The sequence below is a fragment of the Erinaceus europaeus genome, chromosome 17 (genome assembly GCF_950295315.1).
Source record: "Erinaceus europaeus chromosome 17, mEriEur2.1, whole genome shotgun sequence".
NCBI classification, from domain to species: Eukaryota; Metazoa; Chordata; class Mammalia; order Eulipotyphla; family Erinaceidae; genus Erinaceus; species Erinaceus europaeus.
In genome coordinates, this window is record NC_080178.1 from 8,992,166 (window position 1) to 9,011,347 (window position 19,182).

Genomic DNA, 19,182 nt, shown 5'->3' on the forward strand with positions numbered 1-19,182 from the left:
AGCATGTAAATATAAAGCCAAACAAATCATAAACTAATTATGAACCGAAATGCTGGAATAGTTCATATGAATATCTGGGGGTCTCTGTTTTATAGATTGTTAGTAGACCTATTTTAATTATATTTCAAAGGGCCCATGACTATACTAGGGTTTTTTTTAAGATTTTATTTATTTATGAGAAATATAGGAGAGAGAGAAAGAACCAGACATCACTCTGGTACATGTGCTGCCGGGGATTGAACTTGGGACCTCACGCTTGAGAGTCCAGTGCTTTACCTCTGCGCCACCTCCCGGACCACTTTTGTTTGTTTTTTAATTGTATCTTAATGAAACAAATGCATTCAAAGTGCCTCCTCGAACTATATAACATGAATAGGTTTTATAAAGGTTACCTATGTAGATTTCCATCTAAACCCAATAATCTAGTGACTGAAAACAGATGCCTGGAAGTTAGCACAGCTGGTGGGGTGGGGGGAATGAACCTCACTCACTCTTCTCGAATTCTGTGACATCAAACAAAAGTCTTTTTTGGATGGTCTAGCAGTAGCGCAGTGGGATAAGAGCATGTGGTGCAAAGCCCAAGGACTGGGGTAAGAATCCCGGGCTCCCCACCTGCAGGGGAGTCGCTTCACAAGCGGTGAAGCAGGTCTGCAGGTGTCTGTCTTTCTCTCCCCCTCTCTGTCTTTGCCTCTTCTCTACATTTCTCTCTGACCTATCCAACAACGATGACATCAAGAACAACAATAATAACTACAACAATAAAACAACAAGGGCAACAAAAAGGAAAATAAATAAATATTTTTAAAAAGACTTTTTTCTGGGAGTCAGGCGTAGCTCAGCGGATTAAGCGCAGGTGGCACAAAGCACAAAGATGGGCATAAGGATCCAGGTTCGAGCCCCCGGCTCCCCACCTGCAGGGGAGTCGCTTCACAGGCGGTGAAGCAGGTCTGCATGTGTCTGTCTTTCTCTCCCCCTCTCTGTCTTCCCCTCCTCTCTGCATTTCTCTCTGTCCTATCCAACAACGATGACAGCAATAACAACAACGATAAACAAAAGGGAACAAAAGGCAACAAAAGGGAAAATAAATAAATAAATAAATGTAATTTTTAAAAAGTCTTTTTTCTTTTTTTAATCTTTATTGGATAGAGACAGCCAGAAGTCAAGAAAGAAAGGGGTGATAGAGAGGGAGAGAGACATCTTCAGCCCTGCTTCAGCACTCACAAAGCTTTCCACCTGCTGTTGCGGACCAGGAGCTCAAACCTGGGTCCTGGCACATTGTAACATGTGCGCTCAAGCAGGTGTGCACCCCTCAAGTAAAAGTCTTTACTCTACCTTCCTCTGTGGTTCACGTTCACTTCCCCCTTTTCACTACATTTCTTCAACAGCTCTGCTGATTATAACACCAGGACCCTACTTCCAATTCCTTGTTCTCCATCTTCTCTTTTTGTAAGGTATGTTTTTAATTATATTTTTTTATTTATTTATTACTGGATAGAGACAGATGGCAATTGAGACGGGGAGGAGAAGGTAGAACGGAAAAGAGACAGAGAGACACCTGCAGCACTGTTTCACCACTTGTGAAGCTTTCCCTCTTCAGGTGGGGACCAGAGGTTTGAACCTGGATCCTTGTGCACTGTAATGAGTAATCATAATGCTGTCTCCCTAGTCTACTATTCTGTTTTATTTATTTATCTGCTTATTGAGGGAGACAGAGGTAGAACATCACTGTGGTACATGCAATCAATGCCAAGCGTTGAACCCCACACCTTGTGCACATAAATTTGACACTCTACCCAAAGCAGTGGACAAGACTTCTACACCAACAAGCACACTTACTAGGAGAACGTCCTGATCCCTCGCAAGAAATTCCATCTAAAACTACATCAGACTTCTGAGGAAGCAGGAAGAGGAAATGAGCCAGAACTATACGGTGCTCTGGTAAGGAAAAAAAGTTTGAAAGAACAATAGTGATTATCACTGGAGGGATAGGGACACAGAGCTTTGGTGGTAAGGTTGGTGTGGGACTATACCCCATTGCAATCTTCTAAATCATTAATAAAAGAAACAAAGAAAAAGGGAGCCGACTGGTAGCGTGGCGGGTTGAGCGCAGGTGGTGCAAAGCGCAAGGATCAGCATAAGGATCCAGGTTCGAGTCCCCAGCTCCCCACCTGCAAGGAAGTTACTTCACAGGTGGTGAAGCAGGTCTGCAGATGTCTATCTTTCTCTCCCTCTCTCTGTCTTCCCTTCCTCTCTCCATTTCTCTCTGTCCTATCCAACAACGACGACATCAATAACAACAATAATAACTATAACAATAAAACAACAAGGGCAACAAAGGAAATAAGTAAGATGAAAATAAAAAGATTTTTTTAAAAAGATAGAAAGAAAAAAAAAGATCTGATAGTTGTGTGAAGTGATAGAAGTTTTAGCTGACACAATGATGTAATCATTTTGTAATATATTAAACCATCACATTACATAGCTTAAGCGTGCACAGTGATTTGTGTCAATTATATCTCAATAAATCTGGGGGGTACTAACACATACAACCGGTAACATGCAGCATCTGTCTATGTAATTGGTTTAACATACTAAAAAAAAGGGGGGAGTCAGGCAGTGGAGCACCTGGTTAAGCGCTCACATTACAGTGCACAGGGACCCAAGTTCAAACCCCTGGTCCCCACCTGCAGGGGGCGAAGCTTTACAAGTGGTGAATCAGGGCTGCAGGTGTCTCTCTGTCTCTCCCTCTCTATCTCACCCCCTCTCAATTTCTCTCTGTCTCTATCCAATAGTAAATAACTTAAAATATTTTTTTAAAAAAAACATACTAAGAAAAATGTAGAGAGGGAGGTAAATCCAAACGGATTTTCGTTCTGTTGAGTAGAAGTACTGTCTACATACCAAATCACTCAACAAACTGAGTTCATCCAAATGACTACTGCAATTGTGTGTTCAATTTCCCCATCAATATTGTCCAGATATAACCATGTGAGAAATTTCATGTGTTAGGGAAAAAGGAAAGAGTTCTCCACAAGCATTATCTAACTCTTTTTTTATTTGTTTATATTTGTTTATTTTCCCTTTTTATTGCCCTTGTTGTTGTTATTATTGTTGTCATCATTGTCCTTACGCTTTGCACCACAAGCGCTTAACCCGCTGCGCCACCGCCCGACTCCCCTATCTAACTTTTATTTCTATCCACATGGAGACTTATTATGCTAGAACTGGGTTATAATTAGTCATCCTGTGTATAATTAGAAACTTGACTAGTAACAAAGCTTCTGTCCAGTCTTCTCTGTTTTGCCAATTAAATTGAAACTCAACTTATGTCATGTCCTCTGAATCATAGAAACTGGACTGTTGCACTTGTCAGGTACAGAATTTGACATGTTTTATCAGAGCTCTGATTGAGAGGTAGGTAAGGAGAGAAGTTTACTCTACCGCCTGCAAATGATTTCCTCAGCATAGAAAATCAAAATGTATATTTCTCTGTGTGTGTGTGTGTGTGTGTGTATGTATGTGTGTGTGTGTGTGTCACAACATTTTAATAACTCCCATTGAAATTTCATCACCAGCAGCAGAATTAAACACTTGGATTCCACTTCCCGATCCAATAATGTTCCTTTTGAAATTCATATATTATCCCTCAGGCTGGAAGAGTGGTAACAACATAAGACAGAGACAGGGGGAAAGTTCTTAAAGATGTGATATCCTCTGAGTCTCTCCTTTCTCTCCTAAAAGGGGAGCAAAGGCAGTAGGTCACTTTAATCTTCCACAAGGCTTTATATTAAAAACAAAATTGCCCAGAAATTAACAATAGCAGTGTTCTGCTTCATATACTAATTCAATGCATCTGTTTTGTACTGAGAGCTTTAAGTTCCGAGGTATCAGATATTAAACATCTGGTTCAAGTTTATGTTACACTTACTGAGAACAAGCTGTTGTTACGATTGTGTGCAACATATCCAGTATTTCATGGACCATTTTCTTTTGCCTTTTTTATTTCCCAGGTGTATACATGCTCCAGACACAAGATTATTTTCTCAGTAACAGAAACATCAAAGGTACGTATTAACTACTGGGGAAAGAGATGGACAGAGGAGGCATCCGGAACTTGTGGTGAAGCTCTGTGATGTGTATTGGTGAGGACATCTCAGACTAAGCTCAATGTAAATAGGATTTCTAGAGCTTTTCTCTGCCCACTCTCTGTCTTTAGATAGACTTCTTCTTCAAAATTCTTTTTATTCAAAACTTGGGTTCTAGAGGACAGGCAGTGGAGCATCTGGTTAGGTGAACATGCTACAATGCATAAGGACCCAGTTTTCCTGCAGGAGGAAAGCTTCAAAAAGGGTGAAGCAGGGCTGCAGGTATCTCTCTAGCTCTCTCCCTCTCTATCTCTTCCCTCCCTTTCTCAATTTCTTTTTTTAATATTTATTTATTTATTCCCTTTTTGTTGCCCTTTTTTACTTATTTATTCCCTTTTGTTGCCCTTGTTGTTGTACTGTTGTAGTTATTATTGTTGTTGTTGATGTCATCATTGTTGGATAGGACAGAGAGAAACGGAGAGAGGAGGAGAAGACAGAGAGGGGGAGAGAAAGATAGACACCTGCAGACCTGCTTCACCGCTTGTGAAGCGACTCCCCTGCAGGTGGGGAGCCGGGGGCTCGAACCAGGATCCTTGTGCCCGTCCTTGTGCTTTGCACCACGTGCGCTTAACCTGCTGCGCCACCACCCGACCCCCTCCTTCTCAATTTCTGTCCCTGTCTAACAATAAATAAATTTAAATATTTTAAAGAGGATGCAAAAGTGGGTTCTACACTTAAGATTTAGGCAGGAACACTATTCCTATTTCTCTCAATTTCCTATAGTCAAGCATAGATTCATAGTATAGTCTGTGTGAAACAGACAAGTAACACTGACAGTTGCTACGGGGGTGTGATAATAATCAAATCTATGGGCTCTAGTACGTCTTCATACATATTAAGAACTCAAATGGCAGTAGGTAGTATCAGTACATGCAGAAATAATATTAGTATTTCCCGTCAAATCTCCTATTCCAACAATCTCTTCTTCTCATGGCATGGGTGAGCGCGCGCGCTCGTGTGTGTGTGTGTGTGTGTGTGTGTGTGCGCGTGTGTGTGTGTGTCTGTGTGTGTGTGTGTGTGTGTGTGTCTGTGTGTGTGTGTGTGTGTCTGTGTGTTGTTTTTTTCAGCTAGAAAGACAAAGACAGGGAGAAAGTAAAAGACATCACAGTACTGAGACTTCACCCAGTCCTGCACTAAGTCATGGGTATAGCAGACCAGGCGCATGATCCAGGAGAATAGTACATCTCACACTTTATCACATCTTGTGTTCACCAACTTATACTAACAGTCACTTCTGATAGGTCGTAAACAATATATATTTGAATACTGCCATTCATGTTCGATTTCTAAGTAAAAAGCAGAACAGACACTACTAAATCAAAGATTTGCTGAGAATGGTCAATAATAGCACATGAAAATGTGCTATTATTAATTTTTCCTTTTTGTTTTTACCAGAATGGCACTCATTTCTGGGTGATAGTAGTACTAGGGTTTGAACATGAGACTTCATAGCCTCAGGCATGAAAAGCTTTTTCATATCCATTATACTATCTCACCAGTCCAGCAGATGTTATTCTAAGTAATGATCATACTATCTCTTCCAAAAAGAGAAAAGGAATAAAGAATGGAACTGATGAACCACTTCTCAGAAGCAGATCACATAGTTGCTCTCTCTCCCACCATTAATGGGGATGACATGTTCTACAAGATTAATACATCCTGGACAATAGCTACACAACACTCACGTATTTAATTAGTACTGTGCTGTACACTTAACAAATTAAGATTTTATTATTTATTAATGAGGAAGAGGAAGAGAGAGAAAGAACTAGGCATCACTCTGGTATATGTGCTGCCAGGGATTGAACTCGGGACCTTATGCTTGAGTGTCCAGTGCTTTATCCCTGTGATACCACCCAGACCACTACACTTTAAATTTTCTGTAGGGCTTATAGCTTATCTTCGTGTTTCTACTAGCACAATAAAAAAGAAATGATATTCATTAAAATACACTTATCTCAGTCTGTTTTCTTTCTTTAAACTATCTTTTTACTTATTAATTTACTATTGGCTAGAGACAGAAAGAATTTGAAAGGGGAGTGGGAGATAGAGAGGGAGACACAGAGAGACAAGACACCTGCAACCCTGCTTCACCACTGGGGAAGCTTTCCCCCTGCAGGTGGGGACCAGGCACTTGAACCTGGGTCCTTGTGCACTGTACTATGAGCTCTAAACCAGGTGCACCACCACCTCTCAGGCTGTTTCCCAACAGAAAACTTAAACTATTTAAGAAAATGATCAATCAAATAATCAGACTAGTGTAAGGCAATCACAAAGGCAAGCTACTTAAATGTATAATAGGCTGCAATTTTAAGAGATTTGAGGCTCCAAAGTCCTAGTTTCAATAAATAAAAAAGAAATTTGACATACTAGAGACAAGAAACAAAAGGACACCTTTTTTTTTCAGTAAGTCAATATTATTCACAGCCTGTAAGTCTAAAATGGTTGAAAATGTATCTTTCGTATATTTGAACTCAATACTTAGTGTTTAATAAATAAAATTGTATAATATAAAATCATTAAAGTTTAAACTGAATTAAATTTTTTTAAATTATACTTAAATGTCACTATTTAGCTTTTATATTCATTCTTGCCTCCCCCCAAAAAAGTAGCTTTGGAGCCAGGTGGTGGTGCACCTGGTTGAGCAAACATGTTACAGTGCTCAAGGACCCAGGTTCGAGCCCCTGGTCCCCACCTGCAGGGGGAAAGCTTCACAAGTGGTGAAGCAGGGATGTAGGTGTCTCTCTCCCTCTCTACTAACCCCTTCCCTCTCAATTTCTGGCTGTCTTTATCCAATAAATAAATAAAGACAATAAAAATACTAAAATAAAGTGGCTTTATTTTTTTCCAGAGCACTGTTCAGTTCTAGTTTATGATGGTCCCAGGGATTGAACCTGGGACCTTGGAACCTCAAGCTTGAGAAGTTTTTTGCATAACTATCACACACAAAAATAATAGCTTTATGAAAAGAGAATTTAATCAACTTCACATGTGATGATTTGATATGACCACCACACTGATCACAATTTTGAGATTTTAGTCAGTTCAGCAAAATAACATCATTGCAGTCAAGAAGGAAGATTTAAAATCTCACCTTCAGTTAGCCAGGAAGAAGACCGAATATAGTCAAGCACTGTCATGAGAAGTCACTTTAACAAATACAGAGAAGAGAAAGGAAATGTTTCAATGGATCTGAGCAACTACACCAGGGTGAAAGAGTTCCTTTTCCTCGGCCTCACCCAGAATCAAGACCTGAGCTTGGTCTTGTTTCTTGTCCTGCTCTTGGTGTACGTGACCACTCTGCTGGGAAACCTTCTCATCCTGGTCACCGTCACCAGTGAATCTCGCCTCCACACCCCCATGTATTTCTTGCTCCGGAATCTGTCCATCGCCGACATCTGCTTCTCTTCCATCACGGCCCCCAAGGTCTTGGTGGATCTTCTGTCCAACAGAAAGGCCATCTCCTACAATGGCTGCTTCACACAGATGTTTTTCTTCCATCTCATTGGAGGGGTGGATGTCTTTTCCTTGTCGGTGATGGCATTTGATCGCTATGTGGCCATCTCCAAGCCCCTGCACTATGTGACCATCATGAGTAAGGAACGTTGTGTTGGATTAATAGTGGGCTCCTGGTTGGGGGGCTTTACCCACTCCATCATACAGATCTCCCTGCTGCTGCCTGTCCCCTTCTGTGGACCCAATGTGCTTGACACGTTCTACTGTGATGTCCCCCAGCTCCTCAAACTCGCCTGCACCGATATTTTTGTGCTGGAGCTGCTCATGATCTCCAACAATGGGATGCTCACCACTCTCTGGTTTGTCTTCCTCCTGGTGTCCTACGTGGTCATATTACTGTTACTCAGGTCTCACACTGGGGAGGGCAGGAAGAAAGCCGTCTCCACCTGCACCTCCCACATCACGGTGGTCACCCTGCACTTTGTGCCCTGCATCTATGTCTATGCCAGACCCTACACCGCCCTCCCCGCCGACAAAGTCATCTCTGTCACCTTCACCGTCATCTCCCCTCTGCTGAACCCCTTGATCTACACTCTGAGGAACCAGGAGATGAAGTCAGCCATGAGGAAGCTCTGGGAAAAACTTGGGTCTCCTCACAGGGTTTAGATAGGCAGTTCCATTCACTCTTTCTCAAGCACCTTTGAGTTTTTCCATCAGAGTGCTGTAGTGAGAGATTTCTAATAATTTTTCTTAAATTTCTACTAATAACATACACATCCTGTTGACTATACCTGATAAGCATTTTAAGATAATGGTTTCGTGTGACCAAAAAAAAAAGAGAGAGAGAGAACTCAAATTGCTAGCTGGGAGTATGTTATATTTGCAACAGAGCTTGGAAAGAACAAAGAAATTGCAACGTAAACACATTCAGACATGTGTTCACATTAGAATTGTTTTACCCACCCCTACCCCCAGGTTTTTGAGGTATAAGAACAAATAAAAATAAAATTGGCATATATTTAAGGTGTACAAGGATGTTTTGGATATATATATAATGAAATAATCTTTAGAAGAAGGTGGACCAGAATAATTTTTCTCATCTGTTTCTCATCTGTTTCTATAGCTGTGTGTGTGAAACTGTAATAATGAGAAAAAATTTTGAACAAGGAAATAGTCCACTTTTATTTCAATCACATCTTTGGGGATGGCATAAGCAGGAAATCAGTGAACAAAAACCATGATACCAAGGGTACAGAAAAACAGAGTTTTTATATTGCTGCATCATATCTAGACTGACCCATGCCGTGAAGTTCTGGCCCTGAATTCTCAGTGAAGGTTTTCTTTGATTCTACAAATACAAGCAAGGTTGTGTAATGATTCACAATTTAAGGCAGAGTATGTGCAAGCTGTGAAAGAGATAGGGGTGGGTAATAAAAAGGTAACAGCTTCCTTCCATACTAACACCCCTATTCTCATCTGCTCTATTCCTACTTTTTGGTGCCTATTCATTAATCATTTTGTCCTGCTTTATATCTTGCTGTCTTTCAGCCACCAAGTTGCAGATACTATCAGGATTCCATCCCAACTTCCCTGGGCAGACGACCTCACCAATGTTGCCCTGGGGCCTCACCTCCCCAGAACCCACTAGGGAAAGATAGAAATAGGCTAACAATATGGGTCGACCTGCTATCGCCCATTTCCAGTGGAGAAGCAATTACAGAAGCCACACCTCCCACCTTCTGCTCCCCAAAAAAGAGTTTTGGTCCATAATTCCAGTGGGAGGGAAATGATAGGAGGAAGATGAACAAGGGCTCTCAACTCCAACTTCATCAGGATACAAAGAAAGAAGAGGAAAAAGGGAGGGTCATTTGGACATAATAGCGGGTCTAGGTGTGACTTGGAAAGCAAGAGAAGATGGGGCCATAGGGGGTAAAATGGGCAAATATACAAAAATACAGACAGCTGTAGAAATTATAGTTAACCCGGGGGCCCAGCAGCAGCGCACCAGGTTCAGCACACATGGTGCAAAGCACAGGGACTGGTGCCAAGCTCCTCGGCTCCCACCTGCAGGGGGGTCGCTTCACAAGCGGTGAAGCAGGTCTGCAGGTGTCTACTATTCTCTCCCCCTCTCTGCCTTCCCCTCCTCTCTACATTTCTCTCTGTCCTATCCAACAATAACAACAACGATAACAACAGTAATAACAACAACAACAACCATAAACAACAAGGGCAACAAAAGGGAAAAAATAGCCTCCAGGAGCAATAGATTCGTAGTGCAGGCACTGAGTCCCAGCAATAACCCTGGAGGCAAAAATAAATAAATAAATAAATAAATATGTGCTAAAAAAAAGAAATTATAGTTAATCCATATATGCATCCTTAAGAGAACTTCTGTATCTTACAATGGAGGGATTAGGGATTCAGAGCTCTGGTGGTTGAAATGGTGTGGAGTTATGCCCTTGTTATCTTGTAACTTTTAAATCATTATTAAATTACTAATCAACAAATAAAGTTAAAAAAAAACTTAACAGTTAAGGGGGCCAGGCTTCAGCACAGCGGGTTAAGTGCACATGGCTCAGGGAGCAAGGACCAGCATAAGACTCCCGATTCAAGCATCTGTCTCCTCATCTGCAGGGGGGTTGCTTCACAAGCGGTGAAACAGGTCTGCAGGTGTCTATCTTTCTCTCACGCTCTCTGTTTTCCTATCCTTTCTCAATTTCTCTCTGTCCTATCCAGCAACAATGATAACAATAACAACAACAATAAACAACAAAGGCAACAAAAGGGGAAAAAATGCCCTGCAGGAGCAGTGGATTTGAACCAAGGCCCAGCAATAACCCTAGAGGCAAAAGAAATTTGCAGCTTAAAAGCCCCCAAGGTCATGCAAACACTGAAATGAAGGGGGATTAAGCGTGGAATTTATTCCATTAGGCCTGCTACAAATATTTGTAATTATTTTTGTATCCTATATCAATAGGTGTGGAATTCTCTTGAGAATGTAAGCTCTGTATTAATCAGAGCTGAAACTCTCCTAGGGACTTAGACATACATGGAGTCAAATCTGGGAAAAGCAGGTAGCAAATGTATTTTCATGTCTATTAATAAGCATCATGCCTGGAAACGACTGATAACAACTAGGACATAGCCTTTCACCAAATTTATTGAAACAGAATTAACATCTATCATTACATGAGCTTAAGGTATATGAAATGATGATCTGATAAATGTATATATTATGAAATGACTATCATCCTAATATTAGTTAATCCCTCCACCCCCTCACATAATTACTTTTGTCTCTGTGTAATGAGAACATTAAAGATGTTTCTTAAGGGCACGGGTGGTGGCGCACCTGGCTGAGTGCACATGTTACAGTGCTCAAGGACCCAGGTTCAAGCCCCTGGTCCCCACCTGCAGGGGGGAAGCTTCACAAGTGGTGAAGCAGAGCTGCAAGTGTCTCTCTGTGTCTTTCCCTCCCTATCCCCCCTTCCTCTTCATTTCTGACTGTCTCTATCAAATAAATAAAGATATTTTTTTTTAAGTTGTTTCTTAGACAACAATGAGATACCACTTCACTCCTGTGAGAATGTCACACAACAGAAAAGGTAGTAGCAATAAATGCGGGAGAGGTTTCGGGGACAAAGGAACCCTCCTACACTGTTGGTGGGAATGTCAATTGATCCAACCCCTGTGGATGATGGGAGCCAGGGGCCAGGTGCAGTGGTGGTGGGGAAAATGGGGAGATGTAGGTTAAATGTTACAAATTTGCTGTTATAAGATGATTAAATCCTGGGGTATAATGAAAAGCAAAAGTCACTGGAGTTAATCATGCTGTATTGTATATACAAAAGTTGCTATGGAACTTTTTTTAAGTTTTTTTGGGGGAATTAGTGTTTTACAGTCAACAGTTAATACAATAGTTTGTACATGCATAACATTTCCCAGTTTTCCACATAACAATACAACTTCCACTAGGCCCTCCTCAGTCAACCAGTACCTCACCTTTCCCCCACACACCAGAGTCTTTTACTTAAGTGCAATACACCAACTCCAGTCCAATTTCTACTTTCTATTTTCCCTTCTGTTATTTTTTCAACTTCTGTCTATGAGTGAGATCATCCCTTATTCATCCTTCTCTTTCTGACTTATCTCACTTAACATTATTCCTTCAAATTCCATCCAAGATGAGGTGAAGAAGGTGAAGTCACCATTTTTAATAGCTGAGTACTATTCCAGTGTGTATATGTATCACAACTTTCTCAGTCACTCATCTGTTGTTGGACACCTGGGTTGCTTCCAAGTTTTGGCTATTACAAATTGTGCTGCTATGAACATAGGTATACACAGATCTTTTTGGATGGGTGTATTTTGTTCCTTAGGATATATTCCCAGGAGAGGAATTGCAGGATCATAGGGTAGGTCCATTTCTAGCCTTCTGAGAGTTCTCCAGACTGCTGTCCACGGGAGTTGGACCAATTGACATTCCCACCAGCAGTGCAGGAGGGTTCCTTTGTCGAGACACCCTCTCCAGCATTTGTTGCTGCTATCTTTTCTGATGTGTGACATGCTCAGAGGAGTGAAGTGGTATCTCATTGCTATCTTTATTTTGCATTTCTCTGATAATCAAAGACTTGGAACATTTTTTCATGTTTGTTGACATTTAAGATCTCTTCTTTGGTGAATATTCTTTTTTAAAATATTTTTGTTTATTTATCATTGGATAGAGACCTAGAGAAATTGAGAGGGGTGGGGGAGATCGAGAGGGAGAGAGACACCTGCAGACCTGTTTCACCAACTGTTAGCTTCTTTCCCTCTGCAGGTGGAGACCAGGGACTTGAATCTGGGTCCTTGTGCACTGTAATGTGTGCACTTAACCAGGTACGCCACCGCCTGGCCCCTTTGGTGAATATTCTGTTCATATCCTCTCCCCATTTTTGGATGGGATCATTTGGCTTTTTATTGTTGAGTTTGATGAGTTCTCTATATATTTTGGTTATTAGCCTTTTATCTGTTGTAAGGATCTTCTCTCATTCTGTGAGGGGTCTCTTTGGGTAGTGGTTTCTTTTTCTGTTCAGAAGCTTTTCAATTTGATGTAGTAATGGGCTATCTTTATGGAGTAAACAGCTAGAAAACACATTCCCACACATTGCAACTGAGGAAGTCCTTGACTCAAATGGTAATCTAAAAAAAACAAAAAAACAAAAGTCTGGGAGTCTGTCTGTAGTGCAGCGGCTTAAGCGCACGTGGCACAAAGCGCAAGAGCAAGAACCGGTGGTGGAAGGATCCCGGTTCGAGCCCCCGGCTCCCCACCTGCGGGGGAGTCACTTCACAGGCTGTGAAGCAGGTCTGCAGGCGTCTACTATTCTCTCCCCCACTCTGTCTTACGCTCCTCTCTCCATTTCTCTCTGTCCTATCTAACAACGAAGACATCAACAACAACAATAATAATCCCCCCCGTAAGTGGGGAGCCGGGGGCTCCTGTCCTCACACTTTGCGCCATGTGCACTTAACCCGCTGCGGGATTCTTGGGGGCCAGGCAGTGGCACACCTGGTTAAGCACACACATTACAGTGCATAAGGACCCAGGTTGAAGCCCCTGGTCCCCACCTGCAGGGGGAAAGCTTCACAAGTGGTGAAGCAGCATTTCAGGTGTCTCTCCCTCCCCTCTCAATTTCTCTGTCTCTATCCAATAATAAATAAATTTTTTAAATGTTTAAAGGATCCTTGTTGAAGGCAAAACAAGGTGATCAGATATTACCTAATGGGGGTAGATAGCATAATGGTTATGCAAAGAGACTCTTATGCCTGAGGCTCCAAAGTCCTACGTTCAATTCCCTGCAGCACCATAAGCCAGAGCTAATCAGTACTCCGATGAGAAAGAGAGAAAGAGAGAGAGAATAGGGAACCTGATCAGACAATGCAAGGACAAGCACAGGAGACCAAAAGTCAAAACCCACTTGAAAAGTTTTGACAGGGCACTGAGAGATAGCTCACCAGACTGAGCATCTGCTTTGCCAGGGGACAAGCCAAATTCAAGTACTGGCCCACCCCATTGGAGTACTATGACACAGAAGGAAGATTTGCAGCTGGAGTGTCTTGCCCCTGCTTCTCTCTCTATCCAAAAACATCAAAACTAGAGCAACGAGACCCTGGAGACATCAAATCAAAGTCGGGGAAACCTAAATAAGAGTTTGGCCAAAGAAAGTACCTTGTTACCAGAAACATGTTAGACCCTCAATGAAATAATGTGCCCTCAGCAAAGTTTTTAATTAATCCCAGTGAAACAGAGTCCCCATCAGCAGGCTATTTCCACAGCCACCTCCAGTGATGTCCCTCTGATAATTCTCACACTAGTTCTGGTAGGTCTTTGTGAACCGATATGAAAGAAGAAGAAAATGCTGGTTCCTGAGTCTGCCCTTTCCCACATAAAGATATAAGTCACTGAAACCACTAGCCTTCAGAGAGGAAATTAAGCAGCCTTCTGAAGCTAACAGACTCCCCAGCTTCCCACGAACATGATTTAAGATGTTGGAGTCCTTGAATTTTAGGTAAGAGGTATAATTCTGCATGATTAAGCATGCCTATTATGTCCTGAGATCTAAACAGCCCCCCCAAGAGATCGCCGGTATATTTCAATAAGCTGCCCCCATCCTTTTCTTTTCTGATAGAGAGATATAGAGAAATAGAAAGGCCTGCAGCACTTTTCCACCCCTCATGAAGCTCCCCCCTTTCACATGTTAGGGCCAGGGGCTTGAGTCTGGATCCTCGCATGTGGTAACATAAACACTACCTGGTGTACCATTACCCAATGTCTAACTGTCATTTCTTTTTTGATGTAAAATGTTTCATCTTTCTTTTCTTTTTTTAAATTTTATTTATAAAAAGGAAACACTGAAAAAAACCACGGCATAGGAAGGGTACAACTCCACACAATTCCCACCACCAGAACTCTGTATCCCATCCCCTCCCCTGATAGCTTTCCTGTTCTTTAACTCTCTGGGAGTATGGACCCAAGGTCATTGTGGGATGCAGAAGGTGGAAGGCCTGGCTTCTGTAATTGTTTCCCTGGCTGTCATTTCTTTCTCTGTTATTTATTGGATAGAGCAGAGAAAAATGAGAAGAAAGGAAGTAGATAGAGAGGGAGACAGAGTTCCCCACCTACAGGGGGAAAGCTTTGTGAATGGTGAAGCAGAGTTGCAGGTGTCTCTCTGTCCCTCTAGGGTGTCTAGGTGTCTCTCTGTCCTTCTTGATTTCTGGCTGTCTCTATCCAATAAATAAATAAAGATAATTTTAAAAATTTTTTTAAATAGAGAGCAGGGTAAGAGAGATAAATACACCTGCAGCATTGCTTGAAACTTTCCCCCTGCAGATGGGGATGGGGGTCTGAACCCGGGAATTTGCACACTGTAACCACGTGCACCATCAGCCGGCCCCCTAAGTTATTGTTTCTGAGAATTAACAGACCTGTGGGTTTTCTTCAAGGTAAGAAATATATAGTCACCTTTATTGAACAAAGATTTCATACAAAGGAAAGTAAACTAGCCTAAGAACAAGTGTCTACATTTCAGCCAAAAAACATGCCTGAGGAGTGGAGAGAAGTGCCTTACAACTTTCTTTTGCTTCTGAATAGTCAAGAAAAGGGAAAGAAACTATAAAGGAAGAGATTAAAGTCCCTTTTAAGAACTCACAAAAAAAAAAAAAGAAGAAGAAAGAAAGAAAGGAATTCAAAAACAGTAAGAAATATATGGTAAGTAAGCATCACACATTCTAAGAAACGCTCCAACTCTTTTCATAAAATGACCTTGCTAAGGAATATAAGATGTGAAACACAGTTACCGTATAGGGTTGCTCAGGCATGAAATATAGATAACTAAAGTGTGAGAGGGGGGAGGAAGAAACCAACCTGTCTCTAGGATTTTGAGAAAATAAATATGCTTATCAGGGCGGGGTGGGATGTACAGGACTTTGGTGGTTGTGTTGTGACTTACACACACACATGATGCTATACCCTTGAAATTGTTTAATTTTGTAAACCACTGTTAGATCACTCATTAAAAAAAAAAAGTGGGTTACCATTGTAGATGCCCATAACAGTTCCAGTTTTCTGTACTTTTATCCACATTTGCTATATTGGCCTTCTTTTTTATATTATTATTAGTGATTTAATAATGATTGACAAGACTGTGGGATAAGAAGAGTACAATTCCATACAGTTCCCACCACCAGAGTTCCATATCCCATCCCCTCCATTGGAAGCTTCCCTATTCTTTATCCCTCTGGGAGTATAGACCAAAAATTCTTCTTGAAGTGCAGAGAGTGGAAAGTCTGGCTTCTGTGATTGCTTCTCCACCAGACATGAACGTCAGCAGGTTGATCCACACCCTTGCCTGTCTCTATCTTAGATCAGTCTTTTTCATACTAGTCACTCTAGTATGAATATACCTTTGCCTCACTACTGTTGTAATTTGCATTTCCAAGTCGTAAAAGAGGCTGAGCTTCTCCTCACGTGTTTATTTGCTTTTCCCGTATCTTGCCAAAGTGTCTGCTCAAATCATTTTTCCTTTCTTTTTTAACTGCTGCAATTGTTTACCTAGTACTGAGATATATATATATTTTTTTTTTAACCAGAGTACTGCCCAGCTATTATTTATGATGGTCCAGGGTATTGACTATGAGACTTCAAGGACTCAGGCATGAAAGTCTTTTGCATGGGGATCCGGTTGATGCTGCACCTGGTTAAGCGCATACCTTACAGTGTGCAAGATCTAGGTTCAAGCCCCCAGTCCCCTTCCAGCGGGGAAGCTTCACAAGCCGTGAACAGTCCTGCAGGTATCTCTATTCCTCTCTCCCTAGCCCTCCCTCCCTCCCTCCTTCTTGAGTTCTGTTTCTAATAAATAAATAATATTTTTTTAAAGTCTTTTGAGGGTGAGGGTAGATTCTAGATAATGGTTATGGAAAGTCCCAGGTTCAATCTTTTACATAACCACTATGCTATCTCCCCTAGCACCTGTTACTGAATTTTAAAAGGTATATCCATCCCTCCCAATAAAAATTAAAAAAACACATATCCACAAAATGGCCTGTACACCAAAAGTTCAAAGCAGATTTATATGCAGTTGCCCAAATTGGAAATAACTCAAGTGTTCATTGAAAAACTAGATAATTGAGCAGTGGGATAGTCATACACTTAAGAAAAATAAAAAAAATATCACAAGCGGTGAAGCAGGTCTGCAGGTGTCTATCTTTCTCTCCCCCTCTCTGTCTTCCCCTCCTCTCTCCATTTCTCTCTGTCCTATCCAACAACGACAACAAGAATAACTACAAGCATAAAACAACAAGGGCAACAAAAGGGGATAAATAAATAAAGTAAATAAATATTTAAAAAGACACATTTTAAATATATATATATATACATACATATACATATAGAGAAGCCACACAAAAAGAGTGCATATTGTAGGATTTCATTTTTTTAAAAAATTCTAGGAAATGCAAACTAAAAAAATAGTGACAAAAAAACAAGTCAGTGGTTTTCTGAAGAAGAAGAGGCAAAGTAAACAGACTGAGAAGGTTCACTATGACACGTACATCTTGAGGCACAGATGATTGTATTTCACTATATTAAATATCTAATATACTGATGCCTATTTAATAGTTTTAGGCATTTAGGGAGTCGGGATGTAGTGCAGCGGGTTAAGCGCAGGTGGCGCTAAGCTCAAGGACAGGCGTCAGGATCCCGGTTCGAGCCCCCGGCTCCCCACTTGCAGGCAGGTCCCTTCACAGGCGGTGAAGCAGGTCTGCAGGTGTCTGTCTTTCTCTCCTCCTCTCTGTCTTCCCCTCCTCTCTCCATTTCTCTCTGTCCTATCCAACAACAATGACATCAATAATAACTACGACAATAAAACAACAAGGGCAACAAAAGGGAATAAATTTTAAAAAAATTAAAAATAAAAAAAAGAATATGTAAAAAAAATTAAAAAATTAAAAAAAATAGTTTTAGGCATTTTTATTCACTATATAATTCAATGCATACAGTCTACACACTTATACATAGCTTTATATATAAATGTCATGTATTTGATATATTAACCATATTAAAGGCAGTGATACCATATAGATAAATGCTAAAGGGATGTCAAAACTTATCAAAGTATACACTGCAAATATATGAATCTGTGGAGTCTCAATGATAGCTCATAACAAAAAATGTTTAAGAAACCACCTAGACCAGTGAACAGAAGATGAACTTTACATTAAAACACCCTCTTCCGTAGCTGAGGAACTATTGTGTGTAACAGCCCAAGACCAAGGGGCTCTACATTCTAATTCTTTTCTTTTCTTTTCCCTTTTGTTGCCCTTGTTGTTGCTATTATTGTTGTTATTGCTGCCATTGTTGTTGGATAGGACAGAGAGAAATGGCGAGAGGAGGGAAGATAGAGAGAGGGGGAGAGACAGACATTCGAAGACCTGCTTTACCGCCTGTGAAGCAACGCCCCTACAGGTGGGGAGCCGTCATTTATTTTATTTTTTTGATATTTTTTTAATTTATTTCTTTATTGGGGAATTATTTTTTTAATATTTTTAATATTTATTTATTCCCTTTTGTTGCTCTTATTGTTTTATTATTGTAGTTATTATTGTTGTTATTGATGTCATCATTGTTGGACAGGACAGAGAGAATGGAGAGAGGAGGGGAAGACAGAGAGAGGGGGAGAGAAAGACAGACACCCACGGACTTGCTTCACCACCTGTGAAGTGACCCCCCCCACAGGTGAGGAACCAGGGGCTCCAAACCCTGATCTTTACGCCGGTCCTTGCGCTTAGCGCCATGTGCACTTAACCAGCCGCACAACTGTGGGGCCGAGGTTATACTTTATAAAGTAGTTTAAAACAAAGTTAGACTCCAACTTCATGATATTAAAGAAGAGAAGGAAGGAATTTGAAGTCATGAAAACATTCAAATCTGCTACAGAAAAGCTTTGTGATTCAAATAGAAGGGGTGAGTTTCTCAATAGAATTCAGTCCAAAGATAGCTTCTTAGGAGATAGGGGTTCCTAATCCATTTAGATGAAGCTTCCAGTCTCAGGGGGAAAATACACTCTGTAGACCACAAAGGACCCAACCACATACCAGACACTGCCTTCTGAAACATTAAACTAACTCCACGGAGTCTTTTTCTGAATACTTAACATGCATTCAAGCTTTGGAAAGAGTATGGTGACTGACTGTAACAGACTTTCATGCCTGAGGCACTAAAAGTCTCCATCTAAAATCCTCAGGACCACCATAAGGCACACTTAAACAGTGTTCTGGTAAAAATAAATAAATACAAAAATAAAATATACATTACTCATTAATCTGCAAGACAGAGAATTCATTGTACTCCTAAAACATGGCTTAAATTTCTACCCCGATAGGGAAGATAGAAACAGGCTAAGGGTATGGATCAACCTGCCAACACCCATGTCCATCGGAGAAGCAATTACAGAAGGCAGACCTTCCACCTTCTGCACCCCATACTGATCTTGGGTCCATGCTCCCAGAGGGATAAAGAACGGGAAGCTTCCAGTGGAGGGGATAG

General features: G+C 41.1%; 1 protein-coding gene across 1 annotated transcript; it reads left to right on the forward strand.

Annotated features, from left to right (window-relative positions):
• The first annotated feature begins 7,331 nt into the window (after positions 1-7,331).
• LOC103110325 (olfactory receptor 4D10-like) lies at positions 7,332-8,267 on the forward strand. The gene has a single exon (XM_007519500.2). The coding sequence runs from the start codon at positions 7,332-7,334 to the stop codon at positions 8,265-8,267; it is 936 nt and encodes a 311-aa protein (XP_007519562.2).
• The last annotated feature ends 10,915 nt before the right edge of the window (positions 8,268-19,182 follow it).

Coding starts and splice junctions, on each gene's coding strand:
- LOC103110325 (XM_007519500.2), top strand. CDS start 7,332: ATGGATCTGAGCAACTACACCAGGGTGAAAGAGTTCCTTTTCCTCGGC.